The sequence below is a fragment of the Lithobates pipiens genome, unplaced genomic scaffold, assembly GCF_037356315.1.
Source record: "Lithobates pipiens isolate NorthernLeopardFrog02 unplaced genomic scaffold, aLitPip1_a1.2 Scaffold_10, whole genome shotgun sequence".
Taxonomy (NCBI): Eukaryota; Metazoa; Chordata; class Amphibia; order Anura; family Ranidae; genus Lithobates; species Lithobates pipiens.
The window spans coordinates 216,014,969-216,041,095 of record NW_027507686.1 but is presented as its reverse complement, the minus strand read 5'-3'; the positions used below and the strand labels follow the sequence as shown (position 1 = coordinate 216,041,095).

The window sequence follows — 26,127 nt, the reverse complement described above, 5'->3', positions numbered from 1 at the left end:
GGTAACTAAAGCTTAAAAAAAAAATAAAAAACATCATACTTACCTCCTCTGTGCAGTTGGTTTTGCACAGAGCAGCCCCGAGCCTCCTCTTCTGGGGTCCCTCAGCGGCACTCCTGGCTCCTCCTCTTCTCAAGTTCCACGTCGAAGAAGCGCTCTCCCTCGGGGCACACGTGCAGGCACACTTCCATTACCTGCTGCGTCTATTGACACAGACAGCAGGACTTGGCCCCACCCCCTGGCCACCGGATCATTGGATTTTATTGACAGTAGCGGGAGCCAATGGCTGCGCTGCTCAGTCTTTTCAATCAGGACCCAAGGCACCGGCTGGAGTGGGTGTGCTCATCCCTGTTGCGGGAAAGATCGGGATCAGGTAAGTAAAAGGGGGGCTCTGGGGGGACTGCAGCACAACAGGAGGTTTTTTCACCTTAATGCAAAAAGGGGAAAAACCTTGAGGGTTTACAACCCCTTTAACTACTTGAAGACCAATACTTTTCTGTCACTTTTTCTTTTTCAAGTTTAAATCGGTATTTTTGCTTTAAAATTACTTATCACCACCAAACATTATATATATATTTTTTTAAGCAGAGACCCTAGAAAATAAAATGCCAATCGCAATTTTTTATGTCACACAGTATTTGCACAGCAGTTTTTTATTTTAATGAAAAAAAACAAACAAACAATGTATACCCCAATTTGTATATATTGTTTGAAAGATGATGTTACACTAAGTAAATAGATACTTAAAATGTCAGGCTTTAAAATTGCGCACGCTCGTCGAATGGCGACAAACGAAGGTACTTTACAGGTTACCAGTATAGCGTTAGAATAATTGCTCTCGCTCTGTTTGCGGCGATACCTCAAATGCGCAGTGTGATCACCATTTACAAACACATACGTAAGTCGTGCAGGCACCATTTACATGTGCATGCACGACTTACGTATGTGTTTGCTTCTGTGCACAAGCACGGAGGGATTGGGATGCTTTTTTTTTATTTTTTATTTTTTTTAACACTGTCCCCTTTTATTTCTATTACAAGGAATGTAAACATCCCTTGTAATAGAAATAAGGCCCCTTTCACACATGCGGATAATATGTCCGTATTTCATCCATCTGTTTGCGGATGAAATACGGGCATACATTCATCCCTATGGGATAGCGGGTGTCTGCGGATGAATATCCGCAGACACCCGATTTCCTCCGCAACAGTCCGATTCTGCAGACGGAGGAAAATCCTATTTTTCTATCCGTCTGCAGAGCGGATCGGATGAACACGGACACACGGTCCGTGCTCATCCGATCCCCATAGAGGAGAGCGGAGATCTGACAGGACGGTCCCTGCACAGTGTGCGGAGACCGCCCTGTCCGCAGCCGGCTCAGCGGGGACAACGGAGCGATCCCCGCTGGGCGAGCGGATCATCACGGGGCGGATCATTACTGATATGCCCCGTGTGAAAGAGGCCTAAGGATGACAGGTCCTCTTTATGGAGAGATCTGGGGTCAAAGGGACCTCAAATCTCTTCTTTAACTTTAAAAGCAAAATATCAAAAATAAATAAATAAATAAAAAAATTGATCTTTTGCTTTTAACAAAATAAATAAAAATTGTTTACTTCCACCCTGGACCGGATATAATGTCATGATGTCACTCGAATGCCCTGTACACACGGTCGGGCATTCCGACGACAAAATCCGTCTGATTTTTTTCCAACGGATTTTGGCCCAAACTTATCTTGCATACACACGGTCGCACAAAGTTGTTGGAAAATGCGATCGTTCAGAACGTGGTGACGTAGAACAGTTACGGCGGGACTATAAACGGGCCAGTAGCCAATAGCTTTCGCCTGGTAATTTATACTGAGCATGCGTGGCACATTGTCCGTTGGAATTGTCTACACACGATCGGAATTTAAACAATCGTATTTTGTTGTCAGAAAATTTTAGATCCTGCTCTCAAACTTTGTATGTCGGAAATTCCGATGGATTGGATTTTCAGTTGGAAAGTTGGACCGTGTGTACAGGGCATCAGGCCATAGAGGCAAAGACTATCTAGTCTTTTATCGCCCATGACCAGCTGGCTGCACCATCAAAACATTTCCAGGACGATCTGGCAGAAATGGAAAGCCTGAGAGACAGCGGCGGGAGGGGACGCTTCTGAAAGCGTTCCAGCGGCTCATGAGCTGCTCAGAACGCTTTCAAGAGAAAGCCAGCTGCCGGCTGAAAAAGACAATATGGCTTCTTGCTTCAAAATATATATGTGGGTAGCACTCTCGCCTAGCAGTAAACAGGGTCGCTGGTTCGAATCCCAACCACAACACTACCTGCCTGGAGTTTGCATGTTCTCCCTGTGCCTGCGTGGGTTTCCTCCCACACTCCAAAGACATGCAGGCAGGTTAATTGGCTTCTGTCTAAAATTTACCCTAGTATATGAATGTGAGTTAGGGACCTTAGATTGAAAGCTCCTTGAGGGTAGGGACTGATGATAATGTACAATGTATATATAAAGCACTTAAATTGACTGCGCTTTATAAGTACCTTAAAGCGGAGTTCCACCCATCGGATTCCCCCCCCCTCTCTGATGGCACAATTGGCACCTTTCAGGGGGGGAGGGGGTGCAGATACCTGTATAATCCAGGTATCTGCACCCACTTCTGGGAATAGCTAGCCGCAGATTCTCTCCGCCCCCCCTTCCGTTGTGTTCTGGGAAACACACAGTTCCTAGAACACAACAGGGACCAGTGAAGACATGCAGCGTGCTCGCGCATGCACAGTAGGGAACCGAGCAGTGAAGCCGCAACGCTTCACTTCCTGATTCCCTGACAGAGGATGGCGGCGGGGCAGCCGAGAGATGAGCGATTGCGCGTCATCTGCTGCCGAAATCGTGGGCACCCTGGGACAGGTGAGTGTCCATTTATTAAAAGTCAGCAGCTGCAGTATTTGTAGCTGCTGACTTTTAATATATAAATATATATATATATATATATATATATATATATATTTTTTTTTTTTTTATGGTGGCCCTCTTTAAATAAATAATAAAATAAATATTATAATTATTTAATAAATAATGTATTGCTGTTGGCAAGTGGTTAAAGCCTAATTCCAGCTTCTTGTTACTTTATAATGTTTAGTTTGGTCCGGGCGCCCCTGCTTTTAGTGCTGTATACAGCAAGAGCTGCACACAGTATACGGCGCTGTGTTCCAGCAGCAGGATGGGGACTTCTCAGCCATTCACAGTTAGCTTTGTATATTATGAATGATACAAGGCTTCCTCTGATTGGCTGAAGTTCAGATGACATCCACCTGCTTGTTTGCCTCAACCAGAGGACTCCCTTGTATTCATTCATAATATACACAGTTTCCCATGAAGAGCTGAGGTGCCTTGCTCTGTACTGTGTCTCTGGGTGAAGTCCATCTTGGTAGAGGAGCCAGGATTTTCTTCCTCATGTCAGGGCTCCTCTCCTGATGACTGTTAATGGTCAAGCAAAAGCAGGAAAGATGAAGGAAGTCAGGTGAGGCATACAATGCAGGAGATTCTTCCATTGTAGCTCCTCAGGCAGATTCCTGTCCAGCACCAAGAATTGTGACCACTACAGATATGACATCACCAAATCTCACCAAAAATGTATATTATTAGATGTGGTGGCTGCATTCATTTTTTTTTTTTTAGGCTCTTTCCCCTAGTGATCTTGTAATGAGTTACAGCAGTTTTTTTTTCTTTTGAGATAAAAGGTTTTATACAAATAAATAATATGTGATCATCGTAAACACCCATCAGTGGTATATGGTTTGTCTCATCCCTGTAAGGGATACATTCTGCTGGAGAGCTTGATCTTTTGAAAAACAACAGACTTGTGCACAAAATCACCAGGAAAAGAGAAAGTCTAAAAACAGAACACAAATACAACCATCACATCTAGGAATTGGTAAACTGCAATATAGGTGACAGAGCCTCAGAGCTCACACTTCAATCTGGGCCACAGCAATCCCTAACCACAGAGAAGAGAACCTTTTATTTTATAGGAGGAATTAAGTACAAAGAAGGGATCACTGAGGAACAGTTCACATTCTTCTAGCACTCCATTCGTCTCCTATACACCATAGTGCACTCCATGCATGCCCCATACACTGTCCTATACTTCATACCACACTCCATGCCTCCTCATACACTCTCCCATACACCATAGCTCACTCCATGCATCCTCATACACCATATGGCACTGAAGTTAACCCTGCACATGGTACATAGCGCACCCGTGAATGCCGAGGTGTACAGATACAACCAGGCCTTTGAGGGCAACCATAGTGCTGATGCGGCCCGCAATGAAATTGAGTTTGACACCTCTGATCTACACAAACACACACGTTGAACTGGATGGACCATTGTCTTTATTCATCCTTACCAACTATGTAAATTAGAACGGTTCTATTGCACTTAATGGGGCACGACTTGTGCTCCCAGAGTTGGAGCGCATGTTGCACCATTGTGTACTGGGCCTGAGCCCAGGTTCACATTGCTGTGGGTTTGAAATTGTGTAAGTCATTTCAACCCTGGCAATGCAGTCCGCCTTCAGGGGTGATTTGACAGATATCTGTAGGGGTTCCTGCACAAATGTCGATACAAACCGCCCCCCTAAGTCGGAACTACTTTTGGGAATCGGAATGGTTCTGCACCAATTCGGAGGGTGCCATTGCTGGCAATAGCCACCGATTTGGCATGCGATTTGACATGCCAAATCATACCAATGTGAACCTAGGCTCATTGTTACCGATCTCCTCTCATCCTTTTTAGCCACTTCCTGTCTACATGAACTCTTAAGCTACACTTCATTGCTTTGACTACGCAATGGGGGAGATTTACTAAAACTGGTGCACTCAATCTGCAGCTGTGCATGGTAGCCAATCAGCTTCTATCTTCAGCTTGTTCAATTAAGCATTGATAATAAGACATGGAAGCTGATTGGTTTCTATACAGATCTGCACCAGATTTTGCACTCTCTAGCCTTAGTAAATAACCCCCAATGTGTAATGGTATGTATGCAACAGGGTGACAAAAGCAGAAGTACAACTTGCAAACAGTTGTTACTCCATAACAGAGAGTGCCTGAACAAATACTTTCATGGCGAGATTACGGAGTATAAATTTTAATAAAGCCGCAGATTAGGAAATATTGAAAATGACTTGCCATGTTAATATAATATTTTAGTGATTAGATTTACAAATAATTAAATTCTTCAACTTATGTACTACCCTGCTATCCAATTGTTACTCAAGATATTGCAGTGGAACAGAGCGGCCTTTTATATCGTTGCATTCAGGCTTCACGCACAATGGGGCTCTTCTAAACGCTTTTATCCTAGCAGGAGAAAGGCAGCTGCAAAAACCCTGCATTTTTTCAAATGTGTTTAGGAGTGTTTATTCATTTCATTGGCCAGAATAACTTATACTGGCCATTGAAATGAAAAAACGTTCAAGCTCTAAAGACGCCTAGCGTTAATGTGCATTTACCCGTGCCAAGCGTTTTTATTTCTGCCAAAACATTCCACTCTTGAATGCAGTGATTTTTTTTTTTTAAACTCCACTCCTTTATGTTTCACTATTGTAAACGTCTATAGTGTGCATGAACACATACCCTAGGTTTATATGGAGGGGAGCTTATAGGCAGAGAAAAAAAAAAAAAAAAAAAAAAAAAAACTCAAACGCCTGTAGATTTGGGTTTACTAATGCATATTCTTCAAAGTTCAAAATAAAAAAAATTCATCGGTGACTGCTATCCAGTTTTTATTTGGAAAATGTTCCTTCAAATGAGGACAATGATCATGCGCTCCAGTAGAAAAAAAAAATAAAAATAAATAAAACAATCACATTTTCAGGTAACAAACAGTTTTGTGGTCTGAATTGCAGGAACAATCAAAAGGAGAAGCGTTATTTCAAGTGCATTCTGCCAAAGGACCAATCAGGATTCAGCTTTTACTTGTCTTACAAATATAAAATTACATTCTATTGGTTGTGCTGAGTTACAGCACACCGTCACTGCCCTTTCTACTGTCTTATGTGCGTTTAGATTCAAAACAAAAGTAGAAAATTGCACAGCTAAACGTCAGGTCAGCCTCCACCCCCTGCAGGTTCTGAGTTAGTGAGGGAGAGGTAAAAAGTCTCCAGAATTTGATGCTGTGTGCTGCGGATCAAAATGTGTGGCCGGATATTTGCTATGAAGGCAGAAGCGACATCTGGATCCCATCGGTGTCTCTGTGAAAAAAAAAAAAAATATATATATATATATATATAAAAAAAAAAAAAAAAAAATGTCTAGAGCCACCTTACTACAAACCAGTTATATCAATTACTCATCACATTTTTCAGTTCAATTGCTATGCCCCATCATTCTCAGAAATCGCTGCCCCATTATTATACTTGCCTTCTTTACACTGCTGCACAGGTCCACACTTGCGGATTCCTCTTCATGCCAGCCTGTTCCTGATTGGATAACACCCAGCATCATCCAACCACTTCCTCCACCGGTACTCGTACTTGTTTGCATCCTCTCCCCCCACTGCCACATCCTGGGGGTGGGTAGAGGATACCTGGTTTTGAGAGGTACCCACTCCAAGTCAGATACACTGCAACAATCTGAGATGGAAGTTCAGCCCCTCCTCCTTCCTACACAATCTTCAGGGACACATCAGATGTCCCAGAAGACTGTGGGACCATTCACAAAATGTGCATTTATTATTTTCTTTTACACTGCAGCCTGTAAGCCATTGCACCTGCGATCATCAAATTGCCGGTTGTCAGGATCCTGCAGATTCTCCACAGACCACTGGTTGGCCACCTCTGCAAGGTAAAGGAAATCCTGAAAACTTGACCTGTTGGGAGCTACTGCTCTAGGCCTTGTACATCATGGACATGCCTCCTGAAGCCCTGTGTACCACAATCTGTGCATCAGCATGCTTTCTGGGCAAGTGGTTAAAGCGGTTGTATAGTCATATTTGCAACTTTGACCTACAGGTAAGCCTATAATAAGGCTTACCTGTAGGTAAAAAAAAGAAAATATATCTCCTAAACCTTTAAGGTTTAGGGGATATTCCCCTTGCAATGAGCCGCTGACTTTCACGGGGCATGCGCTCCGGGGATTCTCAGCTAAAAGTCCGGCAGACGCCAGATCCTGCCGGGAAGTGACGACATTGTGGCTCCGACTACTGAAAGCGCCGGAGCCTCGATACCTGGAAGACCCGCAGAGGGAACATGTCAGATCCCTTGGTGTAGACCGAGCGAGATGCCGGCACCTCGTTCTAAGGAAAGTATTTCATAATGAGCTAGTATGCGGTACATACTAGCTCATTATGCCTTTTCCTTTACAGGTCTAGGAAAAAAAGAAAAAAAAAAAAAAGTCAGCAGGTTTACTCCTGTTTAACCACTTCAGCCCCGGACCAATAAACAGCCTAAGGACCAGAGGTCTTTTTACAATTTCGCACTGCACTGCTTTAACTGGTAATTGCGCGGTCATGCAATGTTGTACCCAAACGAAATTTGCGTCCTTTTCTTCCCACAAATAGAGCTTTCTTTTGATGGTATTTGATTGCCTCTGCGATTTTTATTTTTTGCGGTATAAATGGAAAAAGACAGAAAATTTTGAGAAAAAAAAAAAAAAAAAAAAAAAATGATATTTTCTAATTTTTGTTATAAGAAAAATCGAATAAACTCAATTTTAGTCAAACATTTAGGGCAAAATTTATTCAGCCACATGTCTTTAGTAAAAAAATGTCAATAAGCGTATATTTTTTTTTTGCGCAAAAGTTATAGCGTCTACAAACTAGAGTACATTTTCTGGAATTTACGACTGCCTATCTCATTTCTTGAGGTGCTAAAATGGCAGGGCAGTACAAACCCCCCCCCCCCCCCAAATGACCCCATTTTGGAAAGTAGACACCCCAAGGAAGTTGTGGAGAGGCATGTTGAGCCCATTGAATATTTTTTTTTGTCCCAAATGATTGAATAATGACACAAAAAAAAAAAAAAAAACGTTTACAAAAAGTTGTCACTAAATGATATATTGCTCACACATGCCATAGTTATATGTGGAATTGCACCCCAAAATATATTCTGCTGCTTCTCCTGAGTACGGGGATACCACATATGTGGGACTTTTTGGGAGTCTAGCTGCGTACGGTACCCCGAAAACCAATTACTGCCTTCAGGCTTTCTAAGGGTGCAAATTTTTGATTTCACTCCTCACTACCTATCAGTTTCGAAGGCCATAAAATGCCAAAATAACACAACCCCCCCCCCCCAAATGACCCCATTTTGGAAAGTAGACACCCCAAGCTATTTACTGAGAGGCATGTTGAGTCCATGAAATATTTTATATTTTGACACAAGTTGCAGGAATTTTACAATTTTTTTTTTTGCACAAAGTTGTCACTAAATGGTATATTGCTCACACATGCTATGGGCATAAGTCAAATTACACCCCCCTGCTGCTTCTCCCGAGTACAGGGATACCACATGTGGGGGACCTTTTGGGAGCCTAGCCACGTACGGGACCCCGAAAACCAAGCACTGCCTTCCGGATTTAAATATAAAATGCTACCAGAAAAACGGTTAGCGATCGCAGGGATCAGGCCTGACTCTGCGATCGCTGCAGTTATGTGTTTAGTGTTTTGTAAGTGACAGTGATCGATCGATACTGCACTTGGGTGGGCTGGGCAGAGGGGCAAAACGCAGGTGCCAGCAGGTATCTGGGCTGATCCTGATAACAATGCGTTTTTTTGGAACCCTAAACTGCTGGGGACGCTAGTATGGATCTGATCAGATCAGATATTGATCTGTTCAGATTCTATACCACTACGGGAGGTTTATGCTTTGCGCGTGGGTGTTAGCGGTACTGCCACTAACCTAGCGCTGCCTGGGGTGACGCAGACCCTGACCCTAAAACCTAATTGATATCACCCGCTGGGTGATCAGGGGGTTAAACCTTTATTGGTTAATAAATGGTGGGTTCCCTGATGCTATAAAAAGCAAACTAACCAGAGTCACCCGTAACACTTATACGGTGATCGCTGGTGAAAGGGTTAACTAGGGGCAATCAGGGGGTTCAAATTTTTATTAGGTAGTATATGGGGGTCCCTGGCGCTATATAAAAACCCGACGGGGAACCTAAATAACTAACTGGCTAACCAGTGTCACCAGTGACACTTATACTGTGATCGCTGGTGAAAGGGTTAATCAGGGGGTTAAAACCGTTATTGGGTAGTATATGGGGGTACCTAACGCTATAAAAACCTGGTGGTGAACCTAAAAAAATAACTAGCTAACTAGCGACACTAATGCAGCGATCAGAAAAATGATCGCTTAGTGACACTGGCAAAAGGGGGTGAAAGGGTTAACTCTAGGGGCAATCAGCGGTCCTTAAGTGGTTAAAGAGATGCTGGGATGAACAGGAAGGGGTTAATTTACTAAAACTGGAGAGTGTAAAACTGGTGCAGCTGTGGATGGTAGCCAATTTTCTAACTTTAGCTTGTTCAATTAAAGTGACAATGAAACCTGGAAGCCGATTGATTTCTATGCAGAGTTGTACCAGATTTTGCACTCTGCGGTTTTAGTAAATCAGGCCCAGTGTCTCTCCATGGACTTTTTTTTTTGTTTTTTAATAGTGGCTACAAATATCCTATTTTTCCAACTGTATATTATGTTTTGGGGGTCTCATATCAGCCATACTTGCTTTATAACGCTCACCTCTATTAAGTAGGCAGCCACCATGGTGGCACTACGGGATCTTCCAGCCTTGCAATGGATGTAAACACTGTGGCCCTTTTCCTGATGTCGGTGTACAAACTCCACCCCTTTTTGTAAGTTCTCCAATGATGGGACTCCAGTAAAGTCAACAGTGCTGAGTCTCAGCTGCTCCACACCCAGAGATTCCCACTGCTGCAGACAAAGAGAGACAATGGAAACATTTAAAGAGCACACAGCACAACCACCATATAAAAAAAACTTCAAACACAAGCTGCTAATGACTGCCCCCCGGCATGTGTACTAGTGCGATCACCGACACTGAAGTTTTGGACCTTTTGAAGCTGAATTAGTTACGATTAGTTACGATTACTGCCCAGGACCAGCGGCGGCCCATCAATTAGGGGAGATGGGGCTCCGCCTTCCCAATCCATGCGCCTGACCCCTAATCTACATGCAGGGCACAGGAATGCATTGATGTCAATGGGGTTTTTTTTTTTTTAAACCACGATTAGAGCCTGAGGCCCGAGTCCACTCAGTTGTGCGACAATAGTGAATTAAATATTCGCTAACGTCTTCTTGCTTCTTCTCCCAGCCAATCAGGAAGCTTGTCCTAAGACCCGATTGGCTGGGAGACCCAATACACTTCCTGTTCGGGCCGGGAGGAGAAGCAACAGCCCCGGCTCTCCCCTTGGCAAGCTGGAGGGAGGCGCAGCATCGGCCTCCTAAGGTAGGGCCACTGATTGCCACTGTGTCTCCCCCCGGGGGAGGGGGGGGGTGTGTTTATTTTTTTTGCGACAATTTTGAGCACCAGCCACTGCCCTGGACATACTATGCACCCTGGAAGTCGGAGAAGGCAGATTTATCTGAAGATTGCTAGTTCTGCTCCATGACACATTCCTTGGAAATGACCCTGTGAAATATAAGAGCGGTCATTAATTTGTTTTTTTTGTTGTTTTTTTTAAAGTGGACCTCCAGGCTTCCCTTCATCAGTCTTACACAATTGTATGGGCTCTTCTCTTATACTAACATTGTTACTCAGATTTCACTGCACATTGTAAGCTTCTTGTAGTATTCATTAGTAGCTGCAGCAAGTCAGATGAAGCCCACCTTATTTTCTGGCTGGAGGACATCCAGCATCATCTAGCTCTTTTCCCACACTGCATGACTGCTGGCCTCACATGTGGCTGTGAACTGGGCCGGCAATGCACACGGTTGCAGCAGTGGTGGATTCTAGGGTTACAATAGGTGGTAAGGAGGCATCATATTGCCTATCAATTTGCCCTTTAACCCTGTGCGTTTTATGGAAAGGGCCAGAGACCAGCAGGTTGCGTTTTGGATTCCATAGACTTCAATTGATCAAAAACGTGTATTGAAAAAACGCAAAATGCACCGAGAATATGCAAACTGCATAGGTGTGAATCAGGTCTGAATGACAATTGCGCGGTCATGCAACACTGAACCAATAACCCTTTAAGAGGCGGAGATAGCAGGCACGCACACCGCGTACAGTGTGTCTCCCAACGATCGTGTCACAGAGTGGGGGAAGTCCCTAAACAAGGCATTTCCCCGTTCTGCCTAGTGACATGACAGAGAACAGAAAACACTGCTCCCTATAATGTGACTTGAAGCCCAACCCCCCCCACAGTTAGAATCACTCCCTAGGACACACTTAACCCCTTCATCGCTCCCTAGTGGTTAACCCCTTCACTGCTAGTGTCATTTACACAGTAAATCAGTGCATTTTTATAGCACTGATCGCTGTATAAAATGACAATGGTCCCAAAATAAATAGTGTCAAAAGTGTCCGCCATAATGTCGCAGTCCCGATAAAAAATCTCAGCCATTACTCATAAAAAAAAAATTTAATAAAAATAAAGAATTAAAAATGGCATAAAACTATTCCCTATTTTTTAGATGCTATAATGTTTGCGCAAACCAATCAATATACGCTTATTGTGATTTTTTTTTTTTTTTTTTTTAACCAAAAATATGTAGAAGAATACATATTGGCCTAAACGGAGGGACGTCAATTTTGTTTGGGTGCAAGAATATGTATATGAAAATTAATCAATCCTCATGGCCTGATGAATTTCATGTCTTAAGGCTTGAAAATGTCAGTACAAATATCCCCCAAATTACCCCTTTTTGGAAAGAAGACAGTCCAAGGTATTTAGTAAGAGGCATTTTTTTTTTAGTTTCTTAAATTTTCCAAAGAAAAAAAATCCAGTTTTTTTTTTTTTTATTACATTTTTCTTTGTGACCACAGAAATAGTGTTACCATAGTAACTGTTGCTGACAGTGGGGGAATAATGCCTCAAGGGCTGGATAAAAAGCAAACAAAGGGCCGCATCTGGCCCGTGTGGCAGTTAGATGACCGCTGTGTTAGAGAACTTAGCTTTAGGTGACCTTGTATGGCACTGGACGATAAAATATTGTTTTAACAGAGGATTCCCAGCAAACGGCTTTCTCCCTTCCCCCCCCCGATTATTGCAGACCTTCACCCTGACAGACAATGTGGGTATACCTGGCTCCAGCCCCTCCCTCTACCACAATTGGAAATTTGTATTTACTCTTTTTTTTTAAAGTGCTTTTTTATTTTTTTTGTGCTGGCATTCTCTGCCTAAACAAGAATAACACTGTGCATGTGTATGCAGATGTGCTGAAGAGCTGCTCAGCAAAGACTTTAGGGACAACTCCGTACATGCGTGATGACGGTGCAGTGAAGATGGTCCAGAACTCCTTTTCCTGCGGATGCTGAACACACCTCTGTCAGGAGCTGAAGGTCCGGCTGAGCCATTCGGCACATCTGCACATGCACCGGACAATCTGAAATGGGGGAGTCAGTGGAGTAGGGCAGAGCCACGATCAAGGGGACTTAAAGTTGTTGTAAACATTGTAAACCCAGTGAAGTGACCGGCCTCAGGTAATACAGAGATGAAAGAAATCCTCCTACATAAGTTGTACCCGTTTGCCTACAGCCGTCTTTCCCCCACATCCAAAGTGCAGAATTTACAGGATCTCTCAACTATGAAAAGCAGGGGATGGAGAGCTCTGAGAGCTGATTGAAGAGAAGAGACACACCCCCTTCACAGCACACAGGAACAGAGCTGAGGCTGTCAATCAGCTGGAGCTCCTTCCCCCGTCACCATTTTTCTCTTGGGGGTCAAGAAAACTTGTCAGAAGGGACTCATATAGTGGACAGAAATGACACTGAGGGGTTTATTTACTAAAGGTAAATCCACTTTGCACTACAAGTGCACTTGCTGTAGATCTGAGGGGGACATGCAAGGAAAATAAAAAAAAACAGCTGGGACATGATTGGATGATAAAATCAGCAGAGCTTCCCCTCATCTGCAGCGACTGCACTTCCAAGTGCACTTTTAGTGCAAAGTGGATTTCCTTTAGCAAATCAACCCCTCAGTGCTCTAGATTGAGACAAGTACACACTATAGAGCAGGGATATGCAAATAGCGGACCTCCAGCTATTGCAAAACTACAAGTCCCATCATGCCTCTGCTTCTGGTAGTCTTGCTTGTGGTTATCAGTCTTGCTATGTCTCATGGGAGTTGTAGTTCTGTAAAAGCTGGAGGTCCGCTAATTGCATATCCCTGCTATAGAGGGATATGCTTTGTTCATATTTCATGTCTGAGGTTTACGACCAATTTAAGTTCCTCTGTAAAAAATCTTTTAAATGGTATATTTGAAAAAACAAAAAAAAGGTAGTATATAAGAAGCTTATTGTTAGGGTTTAGATACGCTTTAAAAATACATTCAGTTTGTTACCCCGGATGTAGCCAACGCACACACATGGATGTCCGCAGTATTTGCAATGATGTTGATACTCCCAAATACTTCTTACTTTTGATGCATGAGATCAACCAACGAGGTCACTTACCTGAGAAGAGTGACACAGCAGTCTGGTTTCATACTCCTCATTCATAGTAATGACCCCACGTACGTTCTCCTCTTTAATCAACTGCGGGAAACACAAGGGTGTGAATGACATCTTACACAGTGAACATGACTACATCACATAGGTCACACAACAGGGGGATTAATGTGGTTGTAAAGCCTTACAAACCACTTTGACCTACAGGTAAACCTAGATTAAGGCTTACCTGTAGGTCCAGGAACTAGCTCCTAAACCTACAAGGTTTAGGAGATATTTGCCGAAAGACAGGCACCGTTGTCTATGGCGCATGCGCCGTAGACAGCAGCGCACAGGCGCACCGAGCACACCGCAGTTAACGGCGATATGCCGCGAGTGTCGGCTCCCATGCGCAGGAATGACACCATCGTGGCTCCGACTAATGACAGCACCGGAGCAACGAGACCCACCAAGAAGATGGATGCTCCGGACTACAGGGGACAGCGGTGACTTCGCTGGCTCCTGTGTCAGGTAAGTGACACATAATGGACTACTGTGAGATGCATAGTAGTCCATTATGCTTTGCCTTTGCAGGGAATCAAAGAGGAAGTAAACCCATCAGGGTTTACTTCCTCTTTAATACCATCCAATACTTTGTATAGCCATGCATGAAAAATGTTGGAGGTTTATTACTATAAAAGCGAGCTATATAGGGTGACCTTTCAGGTTAAAACCCAAATCAACTTTCAGTTTAAAATCAGGTAAACACATTTCAAGTTCATCAAAACAAAAAGGTGTCCAAAACCTTACACTTCATTTTCTATGAAAAGCAGCAAAAACCTGAGAAGAAAATCATATCCCCTGCCAACATTCTGCAGACAAGAACCCTTTGTATGGAAGCAGTGGCCTAACATGCACCCCCCCCCCCTTTTTTTACACGCAGGTTAATCATTTTTAACTTATTTTTCTTTACTGAAGGCCTGCTTGAATCTCCTGATGGGGACAATATTATTCAAAGATGGATTGTAAACTGATCTAACACAATGGCTGTCCTGCTAACCCTCGATTTAACCGGTTCCCGACCGGCGCACGATGATGTACGTTGGCAGAATGGCACAGGCAGGCAAACTGGCGTACAGGTACGTCCAGTTGAAATTGCTGCCCTGCCATCACGTGCGCGCCGGTCGGGACCCCCGTGAGTCCGGTCGCAGGTCCCGCAGACTCAATCGCCGCGGGGAAACCCGTGATCGTCTCACGGGAAGGCTGAACGGGGAGATGCCGATGTAAACAGCAGCTCCCCGTTCTGCCTAGCAACAAGTGAAACTGATCTCTGCGCCGATCACAAGGAGCAGAGATCACACAGCCCAGCCCCCCACAGTTAGTAACAAGCCCCTAGGACACATTTAACCCCTACACTGTCACCCCCTGGTTAAACCCGTCACTGCCATTTACACGGGAATCAGTGCATTTGTATAGCACTGATTGCTGTATAATTGACAATGGTCCAAAAAATGTCCGATGTGTCCGCCATAATGTCGCAGTCACAAAAAAAAAAAAATTTAATCGCTGATCGCCGCCATTACTAGTGAAAAAAAATGATTAATAAAAATGCCATAAAACTATCCCCTATATTGTAAACGCTATAAATTTTGCGCAAATCAATAATCGATTATTGCGATTATTTTATTTTACCATAAATATGTAGAAGAATAATACGTATCAGCCTAAACTGAGGGAAAAAAAAAAGTTTCTTTAATATTATTACGGGATATTATAGCAAAAAGTAAAAAAAATAATGCATTTTTTTCAAAATTGTCGCTCTTTTATTTTTTTGTTTATAGTGCAAAAAATAAAAACCGCAGGGGTGACCAAATACCACCAAAGGAAAGCTCTATTTGTGGGGGAAAAAAAACACGTTAATTTTGTTTGGGAGCCACGTTGCACGACCGCGCAATTGTCAGTTAAAGCGACACAGTGCCAAATCGCAAAAAATGGTCTGATCTTAAGCCAGCAAAATGGTCCGGTCTGAAAGTGGTTAATATACTAAAGACATTCTACTGCCAAAATGTTTTGTATTTGTGATGCACTCACCCGGTACAGGGGCTTTTGGAGGGGACTGAATGCATAACGATTATGGGCCCTGCATTTTGGGGGGGGGGGCGGTATGCCTGGGGACCCTTGAGGTGGTGTTACTTTGGATTCAGGTCCATATTCCCCCAAGACACACAGACTCTGGGAACCTTGTATATGCCATATTAGAAATAGTCGACTACTGATCCAACACCCTTGGAAGAGTAATTTAACCACTTGCTTACTGGGCACTTAAACCCCCCTCCTGCCCAGACCAATTTTCAGCGCTGATGCATGACAATTAAGCGGTCAAATTTTTATCATTTTTTCCCACAAATAGAGCTTTCTTTTGGTGGTATTTAATCACAAAAAAAAAAAAACTCATGTTTAAATAAATAGTTTTTTTCTCCGCCAGGAAGTCGGCGCAGCACTGCGCTAATCACAGGCAGTGAGACATTGCCCTGATGGTGGCTGCTGAGATCTGGAAATGTCTCACTGCCTGTGATTAGCGCAGCGCCGACTTCTTGGCGGGCTCTGCGCATGGAATATGCAAACACGCCAGAGCTCATCCTTACTGGAGACGTGTTGCCGGTTACATCGGGGTAAGAGGACCGCTGCAACAGCTTTGACCTAAGGTAAGTAATTTCATAATGAGCTAGTACAGAGTAGGAGAGTGCCAATTTTTAAAAGACACAATCTTTTTTTACTTTTTGCTATAATAAATATCCCCAAAATTAAAAAAGAAAAAATCTTTATTGGGGCTTCGACATTGAACATTTTTTTGGGACCATTGTCATTTACACAGCGATCAGAGCAAAAAATAGCTACTGATTAAAGCGGTGTTCCGCTACACATACCGCAGCTGCTGGCTTTTAAGAAGAGAACACTTACCAGTACTGGAGTCCAACGATGTCGGCACCGCAGCTGATGTTTCCATTAGCTGTCGGGTGCTGCCTCCGCAATAGCGGGTAAGGGTACCCAGCAGTATAGCCTTAAGGCTTCACGTCGGGAACCCTAATGTGCATGCGCAAGGCCCCGCTCCTCTCTCCTAATGGGCTGGTGGCAAGGAAAGGAGGAGAAAGCCCCATGGCCTGGACTCCTGGAAGGGGGAACAGCATACCTGTTAAAGGCGCTTGTGCCGTTTCTTCAGCAGCCATGGCCGCGCAGGAGTGACGTCATTGCGACTCCGGCTAATCACAGTGCCGGAGTTCGTGAACCCTGAAATAACTCCTAGGGACTAAGGATGAGCTCCGGCGTGTTCGCACACTCCACTTGCAGAGCCTGCCAGGAAGTCAGCACAGCGCTAATCACAAGCAGTGAGACATTTCCCGATACACGGCTGCTGAGATCAGGAAATATCTCACTGAGCAGCGCCTACTACCTGGCGGGCTCTGCACGTGGCATATGAGAACACGCCGAAGCTCATACCTACTGGAGACATGTCGCTGGTCACAGTGGTGCAAGAGGACCGCTGCAACAGCTTTGATCTAAGTTAATTTCATAATGAACTAGTATGCGATGCATGCTAGCTCATTATGGGTCTCAAAGTACCGGCCCGCGGACCGGTTAAAAATGGCCTGCAGGCAGGGCCAACCCAGGACATCTTTTTGCACTGCACCGTAGAGGTGCCAAAGAGCTTTACCTCTCCATCTGCTCTGTCCTCTCCACTGTATGCTGCTGCAGCCCAGAGAGGGAACAGAGCGGAGGAAGGATCCGCCCATCGCTCTCCCCACTGACCTCAGGGCGGGAGATTGTTCTCTGGGTCCCCTATCACTAAGCCAGTGTGGAAGCCAGAAGGAGAGGACTCGGGATGCAGATGATCCTGACTGCCAGGAGAGGTGAGTGAGCCATCACACTGAGGCAAAGTCCTTAGTGGGGTGACTGGGGTAGAAATGTGTGTAGTGTGGGGGGGGGGGGGGTAATGCAGGGGGTTAATAATGCGTTTGGTGACACCAGTGCTGGGGATTAATGCGCTTGCTGACACCAGTGCTGGTTATAGTATAGTATATTATTACTGGTATAGTTTTTTTTTTTTTTTTTTTTACTTTTGAAAGTTTGAATGCGGCCCCCAGGGGATATGAAAACTTGTCAAGTCGCCCTCTCGCAATTTGTGTTTGAGACCCCTTACAGGGTTTTTTTTTTTGGGGGGGGGGGGGGGGGGGCGGATTTACAACCACTTTAAAAGTCAGCCACTGCTGTATTTGTAGTTGCCATCTTTTTTTTTTTTTTTAAAGATACAAGTTCCTCTATAACATACTCACCCATCCAGCATTGTCTGTATGCCGAGTACCATGCCACCCTCTTCCCCTCTGACATCAGACAGACAGCGGGCTGTTTCTTCGTGGTTCTTGCAGCTGCCTCTTGCTCCTCTATGAATGCCGATGCCTCCTGGGATATCTAAGGCTGGATTCACACCTTTGCAGTACAGAACACGTTCCACAGGAAACCATGTTAAATGGACTGTAGTGCAAATCTGCAAAATGCAAAAAGCACAAAAAAAATGCATAGATGTGAATCCAGCCTTATGCAGACACCCCAAGAGGCTGCAGCAATAAAACATGTTAAAGAGGAAGTAAACCCTGATGGGTTTACTTTCTCTTTCATTCCCTGCAAAGGTAAAGCATCGCATAGTAGTCCATTATGTGTCACTTACCTGACACAGGAGCCAGCGATGTCACCGCTGTCCCCTGTAGTCCGGCGCATCCATCTTCTCGGTGGGTCTCGCCACTCCGCCGCTGTCATTCGGCGAAGACGTGATGATGTCACTCCCGTGCATGCGCACGGGAGCCCCCACTCGCGGCATATCGCAGTTGACCGCGGCGCACTCATTGCGCCTGAGCGCCGCATTCGGCAAATATCTCCTAAACCGCATAGGTTTAGGAGATATTTCTTGGACCTACAAGTAAGCCTTAATCTAGGCTTACCTGTAGGTTAAAGTGTGTTGTTAGGGTTTACAACCACTTTAATCTGGCCTAGGCAAGAATTTTAGAGGACAAGTTCACCTTTCGTAAACATATTACACCCAACATGTTATGAAAAGATCACGCTAGACCCCGCCCACACTCCCCCTTTTTGACAACTAGAATGGGGGGGGGGGGGGGGGGGATCTTCTCCCCCCACTGGCGGTTACAATTAAAAAAAAAAAAAAAAAAAAAAAAAAAAAAACCTAGGCTGATCGCTGGTGTAATGCTTTCCAGACTCTCAAAACTAAAAAAAAAAAAAAAAAAAAAAACACAAAACAAAAAAAAAATAGCAAATGCACTCTTTTTTCACCTGAAGAAATTGCGCATTTATAATTTTTTGGAGAAAAGGTGTGCTTATCCTTTTAATAAAGAAAAAAAAAGGGTTATGCATTTGCTGGGGGGGGGGGGGGGCTGCATTAGTGCAAACTTGGGTTTTGAAGTGAAGGTCTGCAGGAATGATAAATATATACAGCCCATTATCTCTCCCCCTCTCTCTCTCCCATCACCAGATAGCTGTAATCTATAGTAGAAAGCTGTAGAGGAGAAGACATTACACACTGCAACGTGATCAAAATGAACAACAAAAAAAACTAAACAAAAAGTTTCCTCCAATTATAACTCCACTGAACCCCACACTAGACCTCCAGGTGCCCACGGGAAGTGAACTGCACATGCGCACTCACCTTGTCACTCATCCCCCGGAAGGGCAGAGCTCCCAGGATGACCGTCTCATCGATCCTGTCATACCATTTCCGGCTAGAGACTTTCTCCATCACCACGTTGTAGAGCAAAGTCGGGTAGAATAATACGCGGGTCGCTACCGATTGCAGGGGCATGGTTCTTTTTATCATGCAGGTCGTCTGTCAGAATAGCACCGCCATATTGGAAACTGTAGCTTCCGGTGTAGTGTCACATTATGCTGCCTATGGGCGGAAGTAGAAGGAAGCCATCTTTGATGAGGGAATGGCTTTACTATTACTGCCTGTCACCGTACATCGAAAAGCAGCCGTGCTTGATATACCGTTATCCGCTCGCCCCCCTCCGCCAATCAGATGAAGCCCCCCTCCGCCAATCAGATGAAGCGTGGATAACGGTTTATCAGGCACGCGCCGGCGGACCGGCGCCATTTTGCTCCTGTTGTGCCAGCAAGAGGAAGTGTATTTCGGAGGCTCTTTTGAGAGGACACAGCGCCCTACAGAGGACAAACCGGAGACTACACCCCTTTCCCCTTCTTCATAGCACCTATCGGAGAGAAAGTAAGTGTCATATGACCGATGTCACCTGACCGGGGGGCGGGTCCAGTGTCGGGATGTGGGCGGGCTTGTGCAATGATCGGTTAGTGTTTTCTCTCCTCCTTTCTGGTCTGAGGGAAGAGAAATCCCAGGCAGTGACCCACCATACCCTCCGTGACAGGGGCCGCCCCCCACACACCCTCCGTGACGGGGGCCGCCCCCGACACTCTCCGTGACAGGGCCCCGACACCCTCCGTGACAGGGCCCCCTCCCACACCCTCCGTGACAGGGCCCCCTCCCACACCCTCCGTGACAGGGCCCCCTCCCACACCCTCCGTGACAGGGCCCCCTCCCACACCCTCAGTGACAGGGCCCCCTCCCACACCCTCCGTGACAGGGGCCCCCCCACACCCTCCGTGAGGGGGCCCCCCGACACTCTCCATGACGGGGCCCCTCCGACACTCCGTGACATGGGCCCCGATACCCTCCATGACCGGGGCCTCCCCGACACCCTCTGTGACAGGGCCCCCCCCCCCACACCCTTCGTGACAGGGGCCCCCCCACACACCCTTCGTGACAGGGGCCCCCCCACACACCCTCCGTGACGGGGGCCCCCCCCACACCCTTCGTGACAGGGGCCCCCCCACACACCCTTCGTGACAGGGGCCCCCCCACACACCCTCCGTGACAGGGGCCCCCCGACACCCTCCGTGACATGGGCCCCGACGCCCTCCGTGACATGGGCCCCGACGCCCTCCGTGACATGGGCCCCGACACCCTCCGTGACCGGGGCCTCCCCGACACTCTCCGTGACAGGGCCCCCCCACACCCTTCGTGACAGGGGCCCCCTCCCGACTTCCTCCGTGACAGGGGCCCCCTCCCGACTTCCTCCGTGACAGGGGCCCCCTCCCGACTTCCTCCGTGACAGGGGCCCCCTCCCGACTTCCTCCGTGACAGGGCCCCCCTCCCGACTTCGGGCCCCCCGACACCCTCTGTGAGAGGCCCCCCCGACTTTCTCCGTGACAGGGGCCCCCCTCCTCCTCCCAGCACAAAACCCCCCAATCCCTCCTACAACACTGGAAAGGGACACCCCATTAATTTAAAGTATTACAAGAGAGAACAATTTAGGGCTCTTTCACACTGGGGGGGGGATGGGGGTGTCGGCTGTAAAGTGCCTCTATTTTTAGCAGCGCTTTACCGTCATTTTAGTGGCGCTTTTAACCCCCGCTATTGGCCGAAAACGGGTTAAAAGCATCGCTGCCGAATCGCTTTGCGGGTGCTTTGGCAGCTTGGCCATTAATTTCAATGGCAGGGGTGTTTTCGGGGCGATGTTATCACCGATCCCGCAACGCCCCAAAGATGCGGCTTGTAGGACTTTTTTTCCCATCCCGCCAGCGCACCGCCCCGGGGTGGAAGCCCTCGGGGCTCTCATACTGGGGGGGGGGGGCAGGGGGGCGTTTTCCAGGCGCTTTTTTTTAGTCCTTTAGCGCCTGAAAAACGCCTCAGTGTGAAAGTCGCCTCAGATTTCTCATCTCCCCCTTTACTTCGGAGTCGTCTGTTTATAAATCACTATTAATATTCTGCTGTCTTCATAGCAATCGCTGCACATTGACAGATGAATCCTCCGTATTTTATACATTCATCTCCACCTTCTTTTCATATATTTATTACTGTTATCAGCACCTAAAGTGCTCTGGATTGTATTATATGAATTCTCACGTGTTGGATATTTATTTGCTCATTATTGTCACATTATTGGAATCGCCATTAATTACATCCTTGTACACCGATGTCATGTCAGCTTTGATGCATCAATCCATTTGCCAATCACTACAGCAGCCCCTCCATTCCATATATATACCAATCACATTACATACCCATAAGATATCGGGTGCCTGCGGCAGCGGGTCACTTTTCATCATTATATCTAATTCAAAGTGGGAGTATCCACTACACAGTTATTATGCCCCCCCACCAACTCACATCCCACCCCTATCCCCCCTCCTCCTAGAACAAATCCCCCAAATCACTAATCCACCCAGTCCCTCCTCCTTGCAAAAATCCTCCCAATCCCTCCTTCTAGCAATAACCCCCCCAATCCATTCTCCCAGGACAAATCCCCCCAACCCCCCTCCTAACACAAATCCTCCCCAATCCCCCCTTCTATCAATAACCCCCCAATCCATTCTCCCAGCATAAATCCCAACCCCCACTCCCAGCACAAATCCCCCCCCCAACCCCCACTCCCAGCACAAATCCACCCCAAACTCAAAGCACAAATCCCCCCCCCACTCCCAGCACAAATCCCCCACTCCCAGCACAAATCCTCCCCCAGCCCTCACTCCTAACACAAATCCTTCCCCCTAGCAAAAAAAATCCCTAAATCCCTTCTTCAAGAGCAAATCCCCCCACAAATCCACAACCCCCTCCAAATTACCCTTTTCCTAGCACACATTCTTCCTCCCTACCCAAATCTCCCCCCAGAAGAAATTTCCCCCTCTTAGCAGAAATTCCCACACCCTTAGGGCAAACATTCCCCGTCCGGCTCAAATCCCCCAAAACTGCCCTAGCACATATCCCCCCCTATTTCTCCTTTTATCAAATACACCCCCCATCCTGATTACACCTCACAGCACAGATAAATGCCCATCCCCCTTCTCCACAAACATCCAAAGCACAAACTTTTACCCCCCCTCCCCCCTCCTCCATTGTGTACAATTTCCCTGTGACCTTCCCCTCCTCATCCTCTCCTGTCACTACAGCGCTCCTCCAGCACATGAGACAGGATTGCTCTTAGATGACATTGGGCTGTACACACACAGTGTGATTACCGCCCCCCATCCACATTTCCTGCGGCCGGTGTTCTGTCTAGAAGTGCCCCCCCATGGAATAGTGCCTGCGCATGCGCAGGACGGAGCCGCACTTCAGCAGATTTGCCGATCACCTGGAGTGACATGACCAGGGCATCGTAGGTGGCATCTCTCGATGGGAGACACAATTTCAGGGCCACAATTGAAACCTATACAAACAGCAGGGGGAGACTGTAGTTCTCACATTGTGCCTCGCTGTTTCGGGCGGCTTTACAGTGTGATGATGGTGCGGTTTTGTCTGTCGCAGGCGGGTTTGCTGTGTTGAACGGCCGGTTTTGCCTGTGGGAAAGGTCGGGTTGCAACACAGACAAAACCAGCTCTTCAACACACACTAGACGCCCTCCAGCAGCAGCGATGCACAATCTGAGAACTACGGTCTCCCCCGCTGTTTGTATAGATTTAAATTGTGCCTGTGAAATGGTATCTCCCATCGAGAGATACCTCCTACGGTGTGCGCATGCGCTCTGATTACGTCAGCCCATCTGACCGGCAAATCAGCTGCTGTGCTGTTCCTTACGGCGCATGCGCAGTACATACCGGGCACTATTTGATGGGGGGGGGGCACTTCTCAACAGAACACCAGGAGATGAGCAGCCCTTGGAGGAGATAGGGGGGCGGTAATCAAAGTGTGTGTGTACAGTCCGATGCCATCTCTCCACTCTGCCACTTCTCCTCTCACTGCTGCAGGATGCCATTGCCTTTTCCCAGCTCTGAGTGCGGGCGATGGTGGGGGGAGATCAGTGGCCAATCAGGCATCACATCAAATGGAGGGCACAACTGAAATCTGGGTGTAAATCAGCACCCCCCCGGATCCTGCCATGTCTGTGCCTCTCCCACACCTAGGCAATCCTAGGTGTGGGTGTGAGGAGTGGGGGGGGTGTGTGTGAGGAGTGGGGGGGGTGTGTGTGAGGAGTGGGGGGGGTGTGTGTGAGGAGTAGAGAGGGGTGTGTGTGAGGGGTAGAGAGGGGTGTGTGTGAGGGGTAGAGAGGGGGGTGTGTGAGGAGTAGAGAGGGGGGGGGGGGGTGAGGGGTAAAGAGGGCATTTTAACACAGTTTTCACATGCGGGCACAACTAACGTATGCGTTCTCTTCTGCGTGCGAGCTCGGCGGGTTACCTAAAAAAAATAATTTTCTTCTTTATTTTACTTGTACTCTGTCCTTTTAAAAAAAGTGATAGAAAAAAAGTTCTGGGGGTCAAGCAGACCTCAGATATCACATTTACACTTAAATGTCTTTTTTTATTTACAAAAAAAAATCCCCTTTTAAGACCATTAGGGGGAAGCGACCTTTGAAGTCTCTTCCGCCATCCAATGGTATGGAGCAGAGTGGGGGCATCTTTCCCTCACGTGGCATCCAGCCTCACAGGGAAGAGGACGCGATCGTCTCTGCCACTACAGACGGCTCTGGTAAGCGGTGGAGATGGCCGCAGCATGGCGGGGGGGCCCCTTCTCCCTCTGATGATAAAAGTGATCTTGCGACAAATCCACCGCAGAGACCACTTTTATCTGAAAGCTGACCGCCCGCTGTTGAAGAGGATACCAGGGTTATGGCATTCCCAATGGTATGCCCACAGGGTGAGCCTGGGCACATCCTAATCACCACGTGCGGCACATATTCCCCTGTTTTACTGACACTGGTCACTGCCCTATTGACACCATCCATGATTTCATGTTTTAATATGTTTGTTTACATTTATTTCTAAACGTCTGTGTATACACACACTATATTATCAAAAGTATTGGGACACCTGCCTTTACATGAAATTTAATGGCATCCCAGTCTTATTCCGTAGGGTTCAATATTGAGTTGGCCCACCCTTTACAGCTATAACAGCTTCAACTCTTCTGGGGAGGTTGTCCACAAGGTTTTGGAGTGTGTCTATGGGAATGTTTGACCATTCTTCCAGAAGAACATTGGTGAGGTCAGGCACTGATGTGGACGAGAAGTCCTGGCTCGCAGTCTCTGCTCTAAATCATCCCCAAGGTGTTCTATCGGGTTGGGGTCGGGACTTTTATATATTAAAAAAACAAAGTTGTCATGAAATACCACCAAAATAAGTTGTATTGAACCTGCCAGGTGTCAGGGGATCAAGGGCACCACATCCCAAAGAGATATATACAAATGTAGCACTAACCCCCGAAGGAGCTGCTGGTTCGATTGGGCCACGGGGTGTCCCGTGGTAGATGGCCCAGTAACTTGAGAGACTGACGACAGATCCACTTAAATGGATTTTATTTGCAAAAACCGTAGACAATGAACAGTCTCTTAACATGGGATCAGAGGGTTGGAAAGGAAGTTCAGGTACTCTTATGCCGCGTACACACGATCAAACAATCCTCCCGTGTGTAGCCTCAGGCGGACTTTTTTTACCCAAAAGTACGGCGGGCTTAGAAAGTTGTTTGCAGTCCAATCTTTCCGTCGGACTCGCATTTCGGCGGACAATCCGGCCGTGCGTGTGCCAGTCCGCCGTACTTTTGAAATGAATGGACTTTTCCCGCCCGGAGAAAAGTCCGCTCATTTTGAGCGCGTCTCCAGGTAGCCGGGGCCAGCGAAGGAGGCGTCACTGACTACAACCCCCCCCCCCCACTGACTACAACCCCCCACTCTGTCCTCTGTCCATGAGATACTGTTATAGCGCCATCAATTTACACAGCACTTTACATATACAGTAAAACCTTGGTTTGAGAGCATTTTGCAAGACAAGCAAAATGTTTTAAATAAACTGTTTCCACGCCTATATCCATTGAGGTTCTTCGATCCTTGGTGTGTAATCACCGACAAGCCTGAAAAAGCTGCCACTGTGCCGCCCATCTCCCCAGCACTTACCTTGTCTCGGGTGGGCAGCGGGTGACGGTGATGTTTGGTGTCCCCCATTTCTTCCCTGACCCTGATGTCTTCTCCAGCCTGCTCCTCCTCTGCTATGATTGGACACCTATCACATGTCCAATCACAGAGCCTGTCATTTCAAGAAATCAGGTGACAGGTAACACAAACCCTGCGCACCTGATTGGCTGATAGGGGGTTCAATGTTAGCAAAATGAATTCCCTTGTTTTGCTAACATACAGCTGAGTTTTTGGGTGCCTATTAGAGCAGACGGTGGGGATTAGAGCGGTGCCAGGAGACGGGGGGGTTGGCATAGCTCCTGTGCCCTTTATGAACACACCGCCGCTGGTGCCATGCAATTTTGCTCTCCAACTGTTAGGAGAGCAGCTAGACTCAAAATCAGCTTACTACAGCAGATCAGGCAGCAATTGAGATTGGTTGCCAGAGAATACAGCACATCATTACCACTCAATAACTGGTTGCTAGAGGAAACAGCACACATTACAGCTGCTTTGTTGCTAATAGTTACTGCACATTACGGCTCACTGATTGGTTGCTATAGGTCAGGG

General features: G+C 46.6%; 2 protein-coding genes across 3 annotated transcripts in view; one reads left to right on the top strand and one right to left on the bottom strand.

Annotated features, from left to right (window-relative positions):
• Positions 1-5,761: 5,761 nt before the first annotated feature.
• PTPMT1 (protein tyrosine phosphatase mitochondrial 1) lies at positions 5,762-19,635 on the bottom strand. 2 transcript variants are annotated; one of them, XM_077460962.1, is made up of 4 exons: positions 19,317-19,632; positions 13,628-13,708; positions 9,733-9,924; positions 5,762-6,246 (listed from the first exon to the last, which is right to left on the bottom strand). In XM_077460962.1, exons 1-4 carry the CDS (start codon positions 19,482-19,484, stop codon positions 6,103-6,105), a joined length of 585 nt encoding a protein of 194 aa, XP_077317088.1. In that variant the 5' UTR covers positions 19,485-19,632; the 3' UTR covers positions 5,762-6,102. The 2 variants fall into 2 exon arrangements, with proteins under 2 accessions (XP_077317088.1, XP_077317089.1); XM_077460963.1 differs by lacking the exon at positions 13,628-13,708 and having other exon boundaries at positions 19,317-19,635.
• LOC143939376 (uncharacterized) overlaps positions 19,550-26,127 on the top strand; it is a 20,893-nt gene continuing 14,315 nt past the window's right edge. Inside the window, exon 1 of the mRNA XM_077460961.1 lies at positions 19,550-19,889. Within this exon, the coding sequence (XP_077317087.1) occupies positions 19,550-19,889 (340 nt within the window). The remainder of the gene's footprint in view (positions 19,890-26,127) is intronic.

Excerpts from the sequence above, each read along its gene's own strand:
- PTPMT1 (XM_077460962.1), bottom strand. The coding sequence starts at position 19,484 with ATGATAAAAAGAACCATGCCCCTGCAATCGGTAGCGACCCGCGTATTA. Across the intron at positions 9,925-13,627 it reads TGCTGTGTCACTCTTCTCAG|CAGTGGGAATCTCTGGGTGT; the intron begins GTAAGTGACCTC and ends CTTTGTCTGCAG. Across the intron at positions 6,247-9,732 it reads TGGCTGCCTACTTAATAGAG|AGACACCGATGGGATCCAGA; the intron begins GTGAGCGTTATA and ends TTTTTTTCACAG.